Here is a 21,357-nt window from a genome sequence, read left to right as displayed (position 1 = left end):
CAGTAGATTGAAGTTAAGCGTGGGGTTTCCAAACTCAAAATTCTTGGGCTCCAATCACACATTCTCCACTTAGTTACTTGGGCAAGTTCTTAACCTCTCTGTGTCTGTTTTCTCATCTGAAAAGTGGTTGTGATAATAGTAGTTATCTTGTAACCTGTATAAACCCAACAGTGCCGGGCATCTAATAATCTTCAATAAACATTAATACCGTATTTGTAATTATTTTTAGACATTACATATTCAGTAATTAGCTAGTATTTGTTGAAAACCTAATGGATGCAGAGTATGTGTAGATAATTAGCAATTGGCAAAGATAAATTGAAAAGTCAAACCTGGGGCGCCTGGGTGGCGCAGTCGGTTAAGCGTCCGACTTCAGCCAGGTCACGATGTCGCGGTCCGCGAGTTCGAGCCCCGCGTCAGGCTCTGGGCTGACGGCTCGGAGCCTGGAGCCTGTTTCCGATTCTGTGTCTCCCTCTCTCTCTGCCCCTCCCCCGTTCATGCTCTGTCTCTCTCTGTCCCAAAAATAAATAAACGTTGAAAAAAAAAATTAAAAAAAAAGAAAAAAAAAAGAAAAGTCAAAACCTGAGGATTGAAGACTGTAAAAGGTGTAGGAGAAAAGCATGGACATAGTAAGAGAGTACACAGTTACTAGAGCAGCTGATAGTGAGAGCAAAAGACAAAATTATATACACAGGTTTATGATTAAATATGAAAGAAAAAAGAAGCAAATTGAAAAAGTGCAATCACTAAGCACACAAACATAAAAAGAAGGAAAATATAGTTTTAGTTTTTTGCAAGGAACTATCTGCACAGAGGGTAACATATGTTTTAAAGACCAACATATGGTGATTAGCCAAAAGAAAACTCAGAACAATCAAATAAATTACAGACCCTGTAAATTATGTTTCTAAAATTTTATTTTGATGCACAAAGACCAGGTTTTTAGGCTGCTCTAAGAATGGTGCTAGTTTGCCATAACTTCTTTACTCCTATATGTCTCATGACCAGGAGAATAGTTTTCAAGATATTACTTTAGGGTTAGAATTTCATAATTTAGTTAGTAAATGGAGCACCTTTAAAGGATGCATGATCACACCTACAATGGTAACCAGTACAAACCTACCTAAGAACATTTATGTCACAAGTATATAGTAAAGGTGCTCTCATGCTTACTTTATTGTCAAAAACCCATGTGGTCAAAGTCCTACAGCATGTAAGTGGCAAAGAAGAAGAAGAAGGAAAAAAAAACAAAAAAGGTCTGAAGTCCTGCCTAAATTCTAAGTTGATTCTTTCCTCTGGAAATCACACTGTTTTGATAAAACTCAAAGAGAGATATCGGACAACAGAAATTGTAGAGGATTAGAAAGAAATGAGAAAAGGAAAACATTGTAGATCTTAAAAACACTGTTCATTTGAAATAAAAGCACAGATAAAGAAGCAGGTGATAGAGGAACATTTGTTTTCAGACTGAAGAGAGGGCTCAAACAAAACTTAGCCAACATAGCACTTTAGTGGTCAACTGCTTTCACGAAACAAAAGGGTGAGTCCTATTGTTAATTAGGGATTGTACACTTTTCCATGAGATTATTATTATAAAGTTAATTGAAATTCTTGGGAAATGATATTTTAGAAGGAGGTAGTATAATTATCTATTATACATGTTGGTTCGGATACTATTGAGTTGATTTCAATGAAATCAATGGCAATTCTATATCCAGAACAAGACTATAGATTGTACTGACCAAAATGAGTAATGCATTTTCCATATGAAGGGTGCTTGTCAAAAGATGTCTTTATTAGAAACAGAATGGAGATCCTTGTAAAAGTAAAATACTACCAGCATCTCCTCATTAGGTGATCTTCTACCTTCCCTTCTTATTTTGAAGCATTTCCCCTTCAGTTTCATCAAGATTTCTAATCCATTAGACATGAAAGATGTGTAAATGAGTGAAATGTAAAGCAGCCATTGCTAAAGAAATTAATCAAGGCTCTCACAATACACCTTACTTGCGATTTTTTTTCCTTTAAATAAAGCAGAAGCAGACAACAGCAGCCTGAGCCAGCAAGAATAATTCTTTAACAGTTCAACTTACAAACAAACAAATAAAACCCCAAAACAACAAAACAACAACAACAAAACCTCTTCACCTGCACTGTTCCACCTGGTACTCAAAATAACTCTAAATTAATCATTTGAATTTTCTTTTTAAATCCCTTATTCTGATGAGTTCATTCACTGATTTTTAAATTACACTATCTTGGGTTTGGGGATAAACCTAATTTTCCTATGGTATATTTTCTTTTGTTAAATTATCATTATCAATGCTGCATACACTTTACTAATTTTTTGTTTAGGATTTTTTTTTTCATCTGTGCTCATTATGAGACAATTTTATCATGTTATATTTTTCCTGGGAATTTGTAAATTGAATCCAAACTCTCACATTTATTACAATGATGTTACTTATAATAAACTTTTGTTATTTGACTCTCCATAACTGAGTCTCCATTGTGAGTTTTGGTAATTTGTGAATTATCTCTTTTTGTGATTATTTATTCAGAGGTTTGCCAAATTTATTTTTTCTTCTTTCTTAACAAAAAGAATCAACTTCTGGCTGTTTTTTCTTTTTGAGTCTCTCTTGCAAATGTTTCTATTTCATCAATTCTCTTATTCTTCTACATTTTTCTTTGGGACTGTTTTACTTTTCTCTTTGTTTCACTTTGTTTCCTAAAATGCTTGCTTGTATCATTAAATTTAAGCCTATATTCTTTAATAATGTAAGGCTTTAAGGCTCTTACTTTATTTCTAAATACTACTTTAATTACATTTCCAAGTTTTGATTTGTAGCATTTTTAATATCATTGAATTATAAATATTTTCTAATATCCATGATGGTATTTTCCTTAAAGCATTGGTTATATAACATATGTTTCTTATTTCTTTAAATACATTGATATCAGAGAAAATTCTCTATGTGCTCAGAGTTCTTTGAAGTAGGATAGATTTGCCTTAGAGTCTTTTTATGATAAATTTTCCTAAATCATCTCCTGTGTCTTAAAAGAATGTGAGTGTAAAGTTCTCGAATGCACTGCAAACAATTTTAAATCATTACAAGTTATAGATGTGTCAAAGCTTTTAGCATTGTGAAGTTACCCTGTTTCTAGTATTTTTTTACCTGTCATTCTGCTTAGATATTAAAGTCACTAAATGTTTTCTTTTTAAAAAATTCCTTGATATATATTTCCATCCTTTTACTTTATAACATTTGTCTTTTAACTGAGTCCATTTATAAGTTTTGTTAATTACTGATATGTTTGGATTTAATTCCTGCCATCATATCTTGTTTCTTGATTTGTCCTTCGTGTGTTTTATTGTTTTGTTTTTTCCTTCTATTTCTTTAAATGTTTACTTATTTATTTAGAGGAGGGGGAGGGGCAGAGAGAGAGGGAAAGAGAATCCCAAGCAGGCTCCACACTGTCAGCACAGAGCCTGATATGGGGCTCTATCCCTCAAACCCTGAGATCATGACCTGAGCCAAAATCAAATTAACTGACTGAACCATCCAGGTGTCCTTTTTCCTTCTATCTTAAATCTGTTGAAAAAAATTGTTTTCTCATTTCAAGTTTTGCTTTCTGCTAGTTTGGAAATTGAACCCTCTGTTTCTATTCTTGATTTGTCTCCCTAACTCATTAAAGTCTTTATTTTGTCATAGTTAGCATACTTAATTTATCAGAGTATAGTATAAGGTTAATATCTGTATGAACACCATAAAAAATAGGACATTAGAACACTTTAATTCTATCCACTGCCCCTCTGCCCTGAGTAGCACATGCTACTCATTTATATATAAATTTATGTTTACATTTAAACTCTATATTATTTTATTCATATATTATCATTTTATCTTATATAGTTAATACTTGTACACTTTAAAAAACATATTCTAATATTTTATTCATTCTTGAAATTTATAATTGCCATCTGGAATCTTTTTTTTATAAATTCAAAATTTTGTTTAATGAGGATCTGCTGGCAGAATGGCAATTTTTTGGTTTTGGTACTTTGAAAATATCAAAGTATTATCCTATTTTATACCAATATCCTATTCACATTCTTTCCATTGTTGCTCATGAAAAGTCAGAATGACAAACGATTCTAAAATGTAATGAAATTTTAAAAATACTCTCCCCCCAAATGAATGTTACCTAGGAGTGAGTATGCTTTTGGTATGGAATATTCTGAATGGAGAAATGTATCATGTTCTTGAATAGAAAGACTCAAAATCATAAAGGTGTCAGCCCTCCTTAAATTAATCTACAAGTATAGTGAAGCTTCAAGAAAAATCACAAAAAAGTTATATATATGTGTGTACATCCTGAAATTCATATGGATGTAAAAACAGTAAATAATAGCCAAGAAAAGTATGAAGATTAGGAAGAGTGGTATGGGGTTTTCTCTACTTAATTTCAAGACTTGTTACAAAGCTTTGGTGACTGATATCCTTGAATTTATATGGGGATAAAAACAAAAGAAGAGAAAGCTGAGAAACAGATCATGCATATATGTGAATTTAGCATATGACACTGTAGACATTATAAACAATGATGAAACTATCAGTAGTGACATATGATCTATTTGATAAAGGCGTTGGGACAGTAAGCTTAATAAAATAAAATATGGAATCTACCTCACCACATTTATAAAACAGATTTCAGATAAGTAACTAAATCAAAAAAGTGAAATGTAAAAAAAAGTAGGTAAACAGAATAATATATGTATGCCATTGAGTATGGTCAATGCCATACCTACCTTGTAAAGTAAGACATGGCATGTGCAAATCATTCTTTAATGTATTCTTTAATGATGTGTATATGCCATGTCTTAATTATATGGATATATAAAAATGTAGTAGAAGCATGAAGATACAAACATGAACTCACCAACATAGGTAAACTAATTACCTCTAGGTGAGGAGGTCAGGATAAAGAGATATGGAAAGGGAACTCTAGAGAACCTAGAAATTGACCCACAAATGTATGATCAACTAATCTTTGACAAACCAGGAAAGAATATCGAGTGGAATAAAGACAATCTCTTCAGCAAATAGTGCTGGGAAAACTGGACAGCGACATGCCGAAAAATGAACCTGGACCACTTTCTTTCACCATACGTGAAAATAAACTTATAATGGATGAAAGACCTAAATGTAAGACAGGAAGCCATCAAAATCTTTGAGGAGAAAGCAGACAAAAACCTCTTTGACCTTGGCCTTGACAACTTCTTACTCAATATGTTTCTGGAGGCAAGGGAAACAAAAGCAAAAATGAATTATTGGACCTCATCAAAATAAAAAGCTTCTGCACAGCAAACAACCAGCAAAACTGAAAGGCAACTGACGAAACTGGAGAAAATATTTGCAAATGACATATCAGATAAAGGATTAGTATCCAAAATGTATAAAGAACTTATCAAACTCAACACCCAAAAACAAATAATCCGGTGAAGAAATGCACAAAAGACATGAATAGACACTTCTCCAAAGAAGACATCCAGATGGCCAACTGACACATGAAAAAATGTTCAACATCACTCATCATCAGGGAAATACAAATCAAAACCACAAAAAGATACCACCTCACACCTGTCAGAATGGCCAACATTAACAACTCAAGCAACAACAGATGTTGGCGAGGATGTGGAGAAAAAGCATCTCTTTTGCACTGCTGGTGGGAGTGCAAACTGGTGCAGCCACTCTGGAAAACAGTATGGAGGTTCCTCAGAAAATTAAAAATAGAACCACCCTATGACTCAGCAATTGCACTAGTAGGTATTTATCCAAGGGATACAGATGTGATGTTTCGAAGGGGCACATGTACCCCAATGTTTATAGCAGTGCTATCAACAATAGCTAAAGTATGAAAAAAACCCAAATGTCCGTCAATGGATGAATGGATAAAGAAGATGCGGTATGTATGTATGTATGTATGTATGTACACACACACACACACACACACACACACAACGGAGTATTACTTGCAATCAAAAAGAATGAAATCTTGCCATTTGCAACTACATGGATGTAACTAGAGGGTATTATGCTAAGCAAAATTAGTCAGAGAAAGACAAATATATGACTTCACTCATATGAGGAATTTAAGATACAAAACAGATGAACATAGGGAAGGGAAGCAAAAATAATATGAAAACAGGGAGAGGGACAAAACAGAAGAGACTCATAAATATGGAGAACAAAGTGAGGGTTACTGGAGGGGTTGTGGGAGGGAGGATGGGCTAAATGGGTAAGGGGCACTAAGGAATCTACTCCTGAAATCATTGTTGCACTATATGCTAACTTGGATGCAAATTAAAAAATAAAATAATCAATTAAAAAATTAAAAAAAGCAAGGGAGTTTTAACAAAACTATGTTTCATTTCTCTTTCTTTCTTTCTTTCTCTCTCTCTCTCTCTCTCTCTTTCTATTCAGAAAGACACACAAGTGGGGGAAGGGTAGAGAGAGAGAGGGAGAGAGAGAATCCCAAGCAGGCTCCATGCTGTCAGCGCAGAGCACGACACAAAGCTTGAACTCACAAAACTGTGAGGTCATGACCTCAGCTGAAACCAAGAGTTGGACGCCTAGCCAACTGAGCCACCCAGATGCCCGAATAATATTTTCTTTCTTTAAGACAAATTGGGGGGTGCAGGTGGCTCAATAAGTTAAGCATCCAACTTTTGATTTTGGCTCAAGTCATGATTTCATGGCTTGTGAGTTCGAGTCCCATGTTGGGCTCTGTGCTGACAGTGTGGAGTCTGCTTGGATTCTCTCTCTCCTTCTCTCTCTGTCCCTCCCCCGCTTGCTCTCTCTCTCTCAAAATAAATTTAAAAAAAGACAAATTGGTTAAATGCCAAATGTTAATATTAGTTGGTGAATATATGGAGATGTGTTACAATATTTTGAATATCTCTTGGTATGTTGCAAATATCACATAATTAAAAAAAATAGATTCAGAAATACCAGCTTGCTTTGTAAATTACAACAGTTGCCACAAAACAAATCAAACAATTATTTTTTAATGGCTATATGCATACAATATTTGTGTTCCTAATGAATTCACACTGATTTTCCCAGATGTTACTTCATAAAGAGATGATAATCATCAACAACTATAGCATTACCTTTGAATTATGAGGGAGTTGATATCACATGTTATAATAAGAACAGTTCACGTGGCAATGGGCAATGACAATTTACCTAAGTGATGATGATTTCAGTATTGCTTTATAGTTCATTTTCAGCATGCTGCCAGGATAGTAATACACATATAATATGCCTTTGGTCAAAAAAGCATTATATATATATTCAATGTAAAACCAACTTGTAGGTGTAGTCAAAGGCTAAAGAGTTTTGGTAGTACAGTATTAAGACAATGAAATCTTTATATACTACATTAATTATTAATTAATTACATTCATTAAGTTCAATTTACTGACCTCTCACTATGTGCTGAGCAGAGTATCAAAAATTTTATATATTTTGTTTGATAATCACAATAACCCTGGGATGTAATTACCCATATCACTGATGGGGAAACTGAGGTTTAGTGATCCAGTAATGTGCCTGAGAGCAGAGTAAATGACAGAGCCCGGAAAATGCAGCCCAGAATGGTTCAAAAGCCCTGGTCATTAATGACACCTTTATAATTATCAAATAAGTTGTTGTTTCCATAAAGGAGAATGATGTTTTCTATGGCATGTTAGCTAGCATTATTCTAAGCTGTTAAAGTATCTGTACATTTTAGTGTTGGATAATTTTTATCTAGCATCAAATTTAAAATGAATCAGTTAAATGTAATACCTTTTGATTTGACTGGATGAGAATTCACTAATAGATCAAACTTTTTTTAGAAATATTGTTTTTATGTCAGAAAATATTTGGATCTTATCCAATGATATAAAAGAACATGGAATCAAAATGTGGACGCTTTGCAAATTATGAAAACACTGGAAATTTGAAATATAATCAAGATTTCCTCATAAAGTGTCAGGCAAAATATTTCCTTACAAGTTTTAGGAAGTTGTTGTAGTCACATATACATGGTTTTAAAAAGTATGTCCTCAAAGACTATTTAATCAGAGAATTTTAGTGAAGCTGACAAATTCTGTTACAAATTAAGAAAATTTAATATTTTTGTTTGCATATTTTTTATTTTAATTATTTAAAGTTTATTTATTTATTTTGAGAGAGGGAGAGAGAGAGCATGAATAGGGTGGAGGCAGGGATAGAGGGAGAGAGAATTCCAAGCTGACTCCATGCTGTCAGCATATAGCCCACACGGGGCGTGAAGTCATGAACCGTGAGATCATGACCTGAGCAGAGATCAAGAGTCAGACACTCAACCAACTGAGCCACACTGGTGCCCTTGTTTGCATATTTTCTATACTATCTTGTAGTTATGTAGTGAGTCTTCTTATGTATACACTAGAAATGCTGTACTCAAAGTACTGAAAGGCACGCTGTTAAGAGATACTAGGAGGGGCGCCTGGGTGGCTCAGTCGGTTAAGCGTCAGACTTTGGCTCAGGTCATGATCTCATGGTCCGTGAGTTCGAGCCCCGTGTCAGGCTCTGTGCTGACAGCTCAGAGCCTGGAGCCTGCTTTGGATTCTGTGTCTCCCTCTCTCTCTGACCCTCCCCCGTTCATGCTCTGTCTCTCTCTGTCTCAAAAGTAAATAAACATTAAAAAAAATTAAAAGAAAAAGAAATACTAGGGAAAGAAGGATGATTGGGCATGGCTTGCAATCCAGCACAAACTCAACACAAAGAGTACTCGAAGGGAGGCATGTCGGCTTACACACAAGATTAAATCTCCTGCTGCAAAACATTTTGCAGGTAATAACTTGATGGGGGCCACATACACTCAAAGCTATACTTGTAATACACAAGTACTTGCACATCTTTAAAAACTGCTTTACTTAAGGCAGACATATTGAATTCACTGATAGAAGTTATATATTAAAAAAAAATCAATGTTCACTAATGTAAGAAGAAAAAGATGGTTTTGATACCACTTTTATTCCAATTTCATTTCTCTTCCTTTAGTTTCATGGAAGGTTTTATTTGCCACAATTTTCTTATTTGTGTAGTACCTTTCCAGATCAATGCAGCTTATCATTTGTTCTTCCCCAAAAGATCATTTTTATATTTTACCTCTTTCTTACTGTAAATTATATATTTGAGAAGTGGATAATACACTATACTCTGGTTTGTTTATTGGTCTGCCCTACTTCAATCATCTTTTTTTCAGTTGACTTGAGTACTTTTTTCTGAAATAGTGGGTGGTTATCATCATTGTACTATCATAGAATCCTTGAATGCTAGGATGTTCAAAGGGAAGTGAAGGTCATGGGGGAGGGAAGGAAAAAAAAAAGAGGTTAGAGTGGGAGAGAGCCAAAGCATAAGAGACTCTTAAAACTGAGAATGGAGGGTTATGGGGGGTGGGAGGGAGGGGAGGATAGGTGATGGGCATTGAAGAGGGCATCTTTTGGGATAAGCACTGGGTGTTGTATGGAAACCAATTTGACAATAAATTTCATATATTAAAAAAAACAAAAACAAAAACAAAGGGAAGTGAAGGAAATGAACAAATAACATGGCCTATGGTTAAGAGCATGGGATTTGGAATAAGGTGGAATGGGTGTTAGTCTCAACTTTTGTCATTTTTAGCGAAGACAATTTTGTTTCCTCCTTTGGAAAATGAAAACATTAATAAAGTTATTCTTTCTACCTTCTAGATCATTGAAAATACAAGTCTTTTATAATTTCACATATTGTCTGAGGTCTTCATAATTTGGCTTTTTATTTGAGAAGTTATGTAAGACAGACAAGCACAAAACATGTTATTCAACTCTTTTCTACTAATATAGAGAGCTGGTTTTCTTTGGAATGCCTGAATAATTTTCAACTTATGTAATTTTTGATAGGTAACGTATAAAATTCAACATATGTTTCAGTGTTTTCTTGATTCAACAAATATTAACTTCCAATTAAATATCAGTCAAGTATGATTCAAATGATGAGAGTTTGGTATTAAACAAAGGAAGCATTATTTTATATTTGCAGAACTTACTTTTGAATCCATTCCTCTTAAATGTTACATTAAAACCTACCAGTAAGTGGCTTTATATAAATAAATATAATAGTTATATTATTGACAAAATAATATGGTATATAATAACAAAAGAACCACACACATTCTTATGGAATTTGAAAAATATTTAATGCCTTGCATGGTGGTAATTTTAGCTATGTGTGACATTTCTTTCATACTTAAATTATATTTAAAAGGGGCCATATCCTTAACTTTCAGACTTTCAAAGGATGTTATTTAACACTATATATTGTGTGCCACAGCAATTGTTTATAAGAACAGGTGGTTTCATTTGAAAATATGTCATGGAGTATGATTACTGTCCATTATTTAATGAGAATTCTTTATTACTCTATAAAATGCTGATAATGAACTTGAGTTTTCAAGCTACCTGTATTTTATATTTCCATATAAATGCAAAACAGAATGTGCAGAACAAATATCACCACTGTTTTCTAAATTATTTGAGTGATAATAGAGAATAAAACTAAGAAGTCTGATCTTTTATAAAAAGAAGCTTCTGCTTTAACAGAGCATCTCTGGATGCATTTTAGGCTTTCTCTCTCTTTTTAAAAATGATTTGGAAGCCTTTTTAAAAAAATTATTCATTTATTTTGTGAGAGACAGACAGCTTGAGTGGGGGAGGGGCAGAGAGAGAGGGAGAGAGAGAATCCCAAGCAGGCTGCAAGCTGCCAGCGCAGAGCCTGATGTGGGGCTTGAACTCATGAACCATGAGAACCTGAGCCAAAGCCAAGAGTCAGACACTTAACCGAATGAGCCACCCAGGCACACTTTAAACAATTTCTTAGTAAATTAAGAGAATGAAAACACACACACACACACACACACACACACACACACTAAATAGCACTGAAGACACCTAGCTGAACATACAGTTTTTTAACACAAAAAGAAGGAAAAATGAGGGTCCGGTTTCATGTTGCAATTAGGGGAAGGAATAAATAGAACGGGACAATGTCTGTCCAGCATGAGATGACATACTATGCCAATAACAGGGCTACATGGTTTCCTATTCATGCATAACAGCATCCTAATACCTCATTAGTTGCATCTGAGATATATCTTATTTCATTAATTTTCATAACAACCCCGTGAGATAGTATTGATATCTCCATCTTTATCAACATGGACCCATAGGATCAGAGTTGTTAACTTGAAAGAGGGAAGCATGAGCAGGACCAATAACAAAGAAAAATAGTAACTGATCTTAAAATCTCCATCATGTTCATTTTACAAACATCTTTATAAGCACTTAGAAGTACTGGGCACTCTCCCAAATATATTAGTGTGTTTTCTTTTCCACTGCCAACTTCTGGGCTGTCAGGCCCTTTCTAGGAAATTCCAAGTTCTACCCTCATTGGTTATATGTCACATGCATTATCTAACATTGCCCCATTTTAACATAATAGTCTTCTAAGGAAGAGCAACTCACTGACCTCATAAAATAGTCTGATAATAGCGTGTCAGTATGGTATACATAGAAATACACACATGCACACAAACACAACTACTTTAGACAAAAATACATGCATTGGTATAAACAATTTCAGTGTTTTGACTGAAAAAAATATTTATTTAAAAATTTTTTAATGTTTCTTTATTATTGAGAGAGAGAGAGAGAGACAGAGCACAAGCTGGGGAGGAGCTGAGAGAAAGGGGGAGACACAGAATCTGAAACAGGCTCCAGGCTCTGAGCTGTCAGCACAGAGCCCGATGCAGGCTCAAACTCATGAACCGCGAGATCATGACCTGAGCTGAAGTCAGACACTTAACCAACTGAGCCACCCAGGTGCCCCGAAAAAATATTTATTGACCTGATTAGTGAAACTCTCTCTAGGTAGAGTGGTCATTTTTTTTGAAAACTGAAAAATAGACATATAACATTGTGTAGCTTTAAGTTTTACAATGTATTGATTTGATACATTTGTATATTGCAGTATGCTTATTACCTTAGCCTTAGTGAACACCCCTTTATCATCACATAATTATCATTTCTTTTTTGTTGTAGAAACAACTATGATATAGTCTCTTAGCAATCTTGAGGTTTATAATACAGTATTGCTGAGTATAATCACAATGCTATGTGTGTACTGGATTTTCAGGACTTACATATATAGTAATTCCCAATTTATACTCTTCACCATCATATCCCCAATTCTCCCCTAGCCCCTGCCAGCCTCTGGTGGAAAAGAAAAAAAAGAAAAGAAAAAAGAAAAAGAGAAAAAAAATGAAAAACCTAAACTAAATAACCATCATTCTACTCTCTGTTTACAGGTTTGGCTTTTTTAGATTTTACATTTAAGTTATATCATACAGTATATGTCTCTAACTTATGTCACTTAGCATAATGCCATCAAAGTCTGTAAGTGTAGTTGCAAATTGCAGGATTTCCTTCTTTCTCATGGCTGAACAATATCCCATTGTACCGTAAAACTTTTTTAAGTTTATTTATTTTGAGAGCGAGAAAGGTGAGGGGAGCACACAAGCAAGTGGGGGAGAGGGGAGAGATAGGAAGAGAGAGAATCCCAAGCAGGCTCCTTGCTGTCAGCATAGAGCCCCGATGTGGGGCTGGATCCCACAAACTGTGAGATCATGACCTCACAGCTGAAATCAGGAGTAGGATGCTTAACTCCTTAATTTCATTGATCTTTTCTCTTGTTTTTCTCTGGTCTCTACCTAATTTATTTCTACTCTGATCTTTGTTATTTCCTTCCTCCTACTAACTTTGGCCTTATTTTGTTCTTCTTTTTGTATTTCCTGGAGGTGTAAAGTTAGGTTGTTTATTTTAGATCTATTTTCTGATATATGCATTTATCAGTATAAAGTTCCTTTTCAAAACTGCTTTTGCAGCATCCATAGGTTTTACACATATTGTGTTTCCATTTTCATTTGTTTTGAAATAGTTTGTTATTTTGCTTTTGATTTTTTTCTTTGATCCACTGGTTTTTCAGGAGACTTATTTAATTTCCACATTTGTAGATATTGCAGCTTTCCTCTTGTTTACTTCTAGTTTCAAACTATTGTGACTGGAGAAGACACTTGGTATGATTTCAATCTCCTTAAATGTGATAAGACTTTATTTGTGTCCTACAATAGTTCTAACTATTGTTAGAGAAGTTGCATGTGCACTTGAGAAGAACCTACATTCTACTTCTGTTGGATAGAATGTTCTAAAAATGTCTTTTGGATTAATTGGGTCCAATGTATGGTTCAAATCCATCATTTTCTTGTTGATTTTCTGGCTGAAAAATGCCCTAACCATTGCTCAGAGTTGGGTATTTAATTCTTATATCATTGTATTGTTGTTTGTCTCTTCAAATCTGTTAGTAGTTGCTTAATGTATTTAGGTGCTCCAGTGTTGACTGTATACATATTCATGATTTATATATTTTCTTAATGGACTGACCTTTTTATCATTATATAATGAGCTTCTTTTCTTATCATTTTTGGCTTAAAGTTTATTATCTATGATATAAATATAGCTATCCCTGATTTCTTTTGGTTTCCACTTATATGAAGTATCTTTTTCAATCTATTCTCTTTGAGCTCAGGAGTGTCTTTAAAACTGAAGTGAGTCTTGTACACAGCATATAGATAGATGGGTCTTGTTTTTTTAATCCATCCAGCCTTTCTTCAAAATCTACATTTTGATTGGTGAATTCAATCCATTTTCGTTTAGAGTTATTGATATGTGAGGGCTTGCTAATGCCATCTTACTGTTTTCCATTTCCATTGTTTCTTTTCCCTTTGTTTTTGCTTACCTTTGTAAATTGGTGATTTTCTCTGGTGGTGTATGTTCTATTTCCTTTTTCCTTATCTTTTATTCTAGCTTTTTGCTTTGTGGTTACCATGAGGCTTACATAAGGCATCTCATAGATAAAATGGTCCATTTTAGGCTGATAGAACTTAACTTCGATCATCTATAAAAGCTTCACCCTTTTACTCCCACCCTTTTTATATTTTTGATGTTATAATTTACCTCTTTTATTTTGTGTATTTCTTAACACACTACAGTAGCTATAATTGCTTTTATTACTCTTTTCCTGTGATCTTTATAGTATGGTTAAGTGGTTAACACACCATCCTGTTACAGATTTGGAGTTTTCTAAGTCTGACTCTATGACTGCCTTTCCCAGTGTGCTGTAAACTTTCATATGTTTTCATTTACTGACTAGTGTTTTTTGAGTTCAACTTGAAGAATTCCTCTTAAAATTTCTTGCATGCAGGTCTAGTGGTGATGAACTCACTTAGCTTTTGTTTGTCTAGGGAAGTCTTTATTTCACCTTCATATCTGAAAGATAACTTTGCTGAATATTCTTGGTTGGCATTTTTTTTTTCTTTCAACACTTTGAGTATGTCATTCTACTCTCTCGAGGATTTCTGTAGGATTTCTAGGCCTGTAGAATTTCTGATGAGAAATCCACTGATAGACTAATGATGGTTCCTTTGAGGATTAAAACCTCCCTCTCTCCACCCCCCTACTCTTTTGCTTTTAGAATTATTTACTTATCCTTGATCTTTGACAGTTTTATCGTAATGTGTCTTGGAGAGGTCTTTTGCACTGAGATAATAACAGTAATCTATTAGCTTTGTAAACTTAGATGTCCAATTTTCTTCCCAGGTTTGGGAATTTTCAGCTATGATTTAAAATTTTCTGCTCTTCCTTTCTTCTCCTTCTGGAATCCCAATTGTTGCAATATTCGTTCTTTTGATGATATCCCATAGATAAAATAGGTTTTCTTCACCACTTTTCATTCTTTTTTTCTTTATTCTCCTCTAACTGGGTTATTCCAAAATTCTTGTCCTCTAACTGACTTATTCTATCTTCCATTTGCTCTACTCTGCTGCAAATGCCTTTTTATTACATTTTTCATTTCATTTATTGAAGTCTCCAGCTCCAGAATCCCTGTTTGGTCCTTTTTTTATGACTTCTGTCTCTTCAAAAAAATCTTATGTTGATCATATATTTTTTGTTCAAGATTTAGTCAAAATGTCTGAGTTTTCTTGTAGCTTGTGGTTTCTCCAAAACAGCTATTTTGCATTTTGATGGCATGTTTCCTTGATTTTCCATGTTCTTTTAGTTTTGTGCTGCTGCTTTCACATTTGAAGTGGAAGACACCCCTAAACCATTGCTAATTGCCTTCTGTTTGGGTATTCTGTTCAATGATGTTTTTATTGGATGGGGTTTCATCTGTCTCTCTGTGTGGGCATACCTGCTCCACTGTACTTGCTCCCTCTTGTGGCAGGATTCTTCCTTAAGCTTTTATGTGTTTGGTTCTTGCAAGTCACCAGGCTGGCTACTGGAAACCTTTTTTTTGTTTCCAGAAGATGGCACTATCGCTCAAGTTTGTGACTTCTTCCTTGCTTTGGAGAGCCTGGCCTATTTTCTAGGTGTGTATCAGTTTAAGAGCTCTCTTGCCACAGCACTCAGGAGTGTATACAAAGAACCAGCCAGAGTGGGGGGAGGTATGATTTTAGCCCCTCCAGACAGTGTCTGCAGGCCTATGGGACCTAGTAGAAAGGTCCTAGGGTATGTTACTCCTAGAAGCTAATGGATGGACTTTCTACTGAGTACAGTCAGCAAAAACCCTTAACTGTCTCTTTCTCAACCTCCTCCATCCCCCTAGTCATGAAGGTACCACCTCAGTACTCTGGGTATTGCCGGAAAGAAATGGGTTTATATCTGTGTCCCACATAACTGGGGTAAAAAGGCAATCATTCACTGTTCTTCTTTCCCCCCACAAGGGATACATCAGTCCTATGCAATGTTTCCTTGTTGGGGAGAGTAGCATTAGGAATGTTTTACAGCTGCCTTCTCTGTGACCAAACTTGTATTTTATTTATTTATTTATTTTCTCCAGTGGTGTCCTAGAATCTCCCCTAAGGAGGGCTGAGCTTCAGAAAATTCCCTCTTATGCGTGGGTATGTGCTCAGGTCAACACTCTCCAGGGTTTTTCCCAACCAGGGCAAGAGAGATCTGACATGTTGACTGTCTCCTTTGGTTCTACAGCTTAATACCTAGGTCATTCTGCCTATTATTGGACACACAGGTGGGTGAGCCTCCTCCTGGAACCCTTGGTGTATGGTGCTAGATTCCACAACACACACAAAAGTACTTTTTGTTTGTGGATGGATATATGTTTCATTGTTTAAATGGGGGGATAAAAAAAGGGAATATTTTACATTGCCATGATGCTGACATCACTCCCCAGAGTAGTAATTTTGATGCATCCATCACACTGTTATCAGACTATATGCACAACTCATTCTGCATAAGAGTGGAAACACACAAATGGGGAAACAAAGAACCCTATGCAATGTGAGTTATTTCATCTTAATGTTCCTGAGCATGAAAGTGCATGATCTATGTTTTTACTGCCAAAGCAGCAAAGAAAATGCAAGACAACACTTTGTACCAGTGAAATTTGTTTAAAGGCATGTAACATCATTAGAAAAGAGTGGTTTGTTATGGTTAGTTTGGTTAAGGAATACTATAGTTAGTTTATAAGTATACAACATAAATGTTTTCTTCATACAAATGCATTTTATACTGTCTCCTAAGGTAGTCTAAAAACTATAGAATTTTATGATATTAGAATGAGTTCTAAATTGTAAATTTTATAGTTATTCTGCTTGGCCACAACAATCATCATAAAAGCAAATAATTATCTTTTCTTTCTTATTACGTTAATGCCTTGGGTAATGAGGCATTTTGGCTTATTTAATATTTAAACGATATAATTAGAATGATACTTTTTATGTTTCCCAGTTATTCTGTAGTTTTATCTTAAGTAAACAACAACCAAAAAACCCCTATACATTTTTATAGTAGTATATGTCTATAGTATAGATAGTTAGGCATATACTAATATATGTATAAGACAAAAATACTGTTCAAAAGATTTAATTAAGTGATTATTTAGTGACATGTTAAGTTGTTAAAATACTCTAAAAATAAATAGAGAATTAAAGACTTGATAAAGACAGATACCCTTCATTTTTGTGGAATATTTAGCAGCCATCAGATACAGAGTCAAAAGAACAAGCCAAAAACTATCCTGCACTTGAAACATCGATGAGCCCTGTGTTTCCTTCACTAGGCTTTGCAGCATCAGTCATGAATTGCAGTACAGTAAGCTTTAAATGCTGTAGTTTTTTGTCCCCAAGGTTTCTGTTCCAAGACATTACACATTTTTTTAAGAGCATTAAATAGGCAGTCAGAGATCTAAGCAGGCACAGATATATGCTATATAAGTGTCTTTTTCCCCCCTTCCATTTAATCATTTTGAATATCTTGAGGGCTTTTCACTGAAGAGTCTGCTGTTCTAAAAAAAAAAAAAAAAAGAAAAACAAAAGGAAAAGTATTTTATTTCTAAGCTTACTAGGTCTTTCTTTCATCGTTTTGTGAATAATGTATATGTTCGATAAAATAATCAAGAGATACTGCCATCATTATGACACATTAATGAAATGAAGTAATAACTTAGAATTTCTAACATGAAAGCACAAAAAATTTAAAGCACATCATCACAGAACCTCCTTTGGTAGATTATTTTTAGTTAGTTCCCTTCCAGTTCGAGTTTCTCAAGTAAATCCTCCTGACATAAAACCAAAACCTTTATCAACACTACTATGATTCTGGATTTCTCCATTTTGTTATACCCATTTAGGCATGGAATGTACTAGTATAATATTTAGAAGAAGAAAAAATAGGTAGATGGGCAGTAAGAGGTTTGAGGTATAATCTTTATTTGTCCCTCTATATTCATGTCCTTCTATTTGCAACACTATATTTTCCACTGTGGTTCAATAGTACTATGAAAATGGTATATTGGAATATTGATTATTGCATGTGAAAGTTATAAAGTAATAAGTTACATGTATTAATAAAAACATGAGTATCTAAGTTATGTTTATGCCAATGTAAACATACACACATCTCTCAGTGATAAGATTTTCAATATAATATGCCTATCAGAAAGACGGCAAAAGGCACAGTTTTTAGATCCTAACCTCAACTTTAGAATTGTAATGATGCTGCCTGGACCTGTGCTAGTGCCTGAAGGTTCTTTATCCTATTAGATAAAAATCAGAGTTCTTGGTCCTGATTAATGCTGGCACAAAACTCTTGCAAGGGAAATGATTAAGAAGCTGATTTCATATTTTTGTGATTCAAATCCTTTATAAATGAACTATATTCTGCTAATTATATTTTTAGAATAGAAAGTCAGGTGATCCTGTCTAAAAGTACTTTTTAAAAAATGTTTATTTATTTTGAGAGACAGAGCATGTGTGAACGAGTATGAGGGATAGGTAGAAAGAGAGGGAGAGAGACAGAGGAAATCCCAAGCTGACAGCATGGAGCCCCACACGGGGCCCCATCCCAGGACTGCAATCATGACCTGAGCCGAGATCAAGAATCAGAAGCTTAACCCACTGAGCCACACAGGCACCCCTGAAAATATGTTTAAACATAGTTTTTCTCACTGTTAACACAAGGATCTTAGGTTAGGCGGTCACAACTGTCCTTTTTACTGTGCCTTGACTCCCCTCGTTCCTTCCTCATGAGCAGCAAAGCAAATGCTACATTATATTCAAATACCATAATCTGGTTCTACACTGGAGAGTAGTTGCATAGTAGTGTAGGCAGTGCTACATTTACCTCCTTTAACGTAAACTAATTGGGAAAAAAAATCTTACTCTTAGGTGCTGTTTTCAGAATCGTCCTGATTCTGGACCTTTTTCAACTTAATGGCTGGATCTACTTCTTTGGTCAGATACGGGTCCCATCCTGGCTCTAGGAAGGGGGCACGGCTTTCATGTGTCCACTCCTGTTTCTGACCCAGGCATCTCCATCCCATACCCTGTTATGGAAATTCATTTTTTAATTTATTCACCTTTGCAAAAGTTCCTCTTTTAGTTTTACTTATCTCCCCTTTAGAACTGGGATAGCATCTTGTTCTTGTGGGTCCTTCACACTTGAATAGTACTCTTGCTTCTAAACAACTGTAACCGTGACCCTTTCCAATGCAGATTACTTTTGTGGATATCTAAATATCATCAGCTCCTAGATTCTGTGCTGCTGTACTTACCTGTCTGTTAGGACATCCTGGGTGGATATGCTGAATTTCCCTCATGTCAACTACCTGTTTGCATGAATACAACTATGTAATGATGATAACAGGAGTGATAACAACAGTTATTCTCATTTTTACCATGATTCTAACTCCTTTACATTTTTTGTATATTACACTACATCAACAATTTTTCCTTATTTTCATTTTAGATATCATGTTATATTATGAGAGCAAATGTTTTCTCAAATTTCCATTCGCTATTTTTTATTTAACAAATAATTTTGGAGCATCTTTGTTGTGCCAGGACATTTCCTGGGAATTTTAGGCACTACTTTTTAACCCTAAAGAATCAAAATACTACTTGGAGAACGAAGTATGATAAAAAAAGATGATTCTAAAAGAGTATAAAAAGGGTTCCTTAATTAAGCTTGGATGGAAGTAGGGAGGAAACAGCATGAGTGAGAGTTTTCTAGAGGAGGTGACAGCACTTATGTTGACCATCAATGATTCAGTATTATTTAAGACAATGTCTAATGGAATTATATCTGTTTCCACATTTCATTCTAATGAATTGATAATTCATTAGACATATCTGGTAAAGAAAGAAGACCAATGAGCAACTCTTTGGCCTAATTCATTTTGGCTGCATTTAGTCAAAACTTACGGAAGGTGTCACTGCCTCCCCACTTCTGCAGATGATGACCATTGTGACAAGACTGGTGATGATAACAAACACTTGAGTGTTTATTTATTCCAGGAAATTTGCTAAAATGGCTTTATAACTTTTATGTTTGATTCCACTTGATCTGTATAGTAAGTAAAATTTTAAGATGGCCCCTTAGATTCTTGGCCACTGGTATACACAAAACTTCTCCTGGTATTCAGTGAAACACTAACCTACATACCACTGTGAAGGGATTTTACAGATGTAATTAAGGTCTCAAATTAGTGGACGTTAAGATAGGGGTATTATCCAGGTGGACCTGAATTAATCACATGAGTCCTTTAAGTCTGGTCACAGATAGCAATTGGAGACAGAGAAAGTCAGAGAGATCCAAAGCATGAGAAGGATTCAATGTGTCATCACTGGCTTTGAAGAAGCCACATGGCAAGGAAGTGGGTTACCTCCAGGATCTGAGAGTCAGCCCTGGCTGACAAGCAGCAGAGAATCAAGGGCTGCAGAATCTACCCGGCTGAAAAAATTTATTCTTCCATGACCACATGAGTTTTAAGGAGGACTCCAAGTTCCAGATGAGATTGAAGCCAGGCTGATATCATGGTTTCATACTTGTGAGACCCCCAAGAGAAAACTCAGTTGAGCCCACTCAGAGTTCTGACCTCCAGAACTGTGAATAATAAAGAAGCAAGTTTTGATCTACTAAGTATGCAATGCAAAAATAGGAAATTGATACAATTCTCTTAACCAATACAGTGGTAACATCACTATACCCAATTGAAGACAAAGAAAGTGGACTTCTGCCCACATTTCCCATGTATCAGCATGGTTGATAATGTGAAACAGAACTTCAATATTATGCAAATAACACTTTCATATGACACTAGTTAAACTTTTGATGACTAAAGACTTTTGCTAAGTCTGTACAGAAGAAATTACAATATTTTCACCCTGAGTCTAGTTCCAAACATGGGCAAAGAAGTCTGAAATGACTCTTGTATACCTAAGAGCAAGAGGCAATACTTAGAAAATGCTTTAAGTTTTATTTGAGGTGAGGTAGGGAGATATAAATGTCCTTCCTTCAGTATTTTATCTAAAATTTTACACAATTCTCTGGGTATAATTTGTAGTCATAGGCTTCAGAAAAGCCATTTCTCATCTATTCATTGGCAGGTCTTTCTCCTCAGTTAAAGCCTGGATGGGGGTTGTGGAAGAGAAACCTAAAGAGAGCTACATCCATGCCTCCACCCTCCCCATCTTGGAATGGCAGAGGGATGGCAGGGCGAATCAAATGTGTGTGTGTGTGTGTGTGTGTGTGTGTGTGTGTGTGTGTGTGAGAGAGAGAGAGAGAGAGACAGACAGACAGAACAAGAAAGAGAAAGATGGCATAGAGACAGAAAGTATGGATCCTGATAAAGAACAGATATAAAAATTGAAAGC

The 21,357-nt window shown here is 35.1% G+C and overlaps 1 protein-coding gene across 2 annotated transcripts in view; it reads right to left on the bottom strand.

The window, feature by feature from the left end:
• KHDRBS2 (KH RNA binding domain containing, signal transduction associated 2) overlaps positions 1 to 21,357 on the bottom strand; it is a 577,798-nt gene that overhangs the window by 88,052 nt on the left and 468,389 nt on the right. The window contains exon 8 of one of the 2 annotated variants that reach the window (XM_047102966.1): positions 14,289 to 14,311. The exons of the other annotated variant lie outside the window; for it this stretch is intronic. Coding sequence (XP_046958922.1) covers positions 14,289 to 14,311 — 23 coding nt within the window. The remainder of the gene's footprint in view (positions 1 to 14,288; positions 14,312 to 21,357) is intronic. 2 annotated transcript variants of the gene reach the window in all.

This window comes from Lynx rufus, unplaced genomic scaffold (assembly GCF_022079265.1).
Source record: "Lynx rufus isolate CCGP_SWC_20201006 ecotype Redwood Valley unplaced genomic scaffold, mLynRuf1.p SCAF_6, whole genome shotgun sequence".
In the NCBI taxonomy this organism is placed as follows: Eukaryota; Metazoa; Chordata; class Mammalia; order Carnivora; family Felidae; genus Lynx; species Lynx rufus.
Note: the sequence above shows the minus strand (reverse complement) of the source record. Positions and strands in the feature narration are given on the sequence as shown.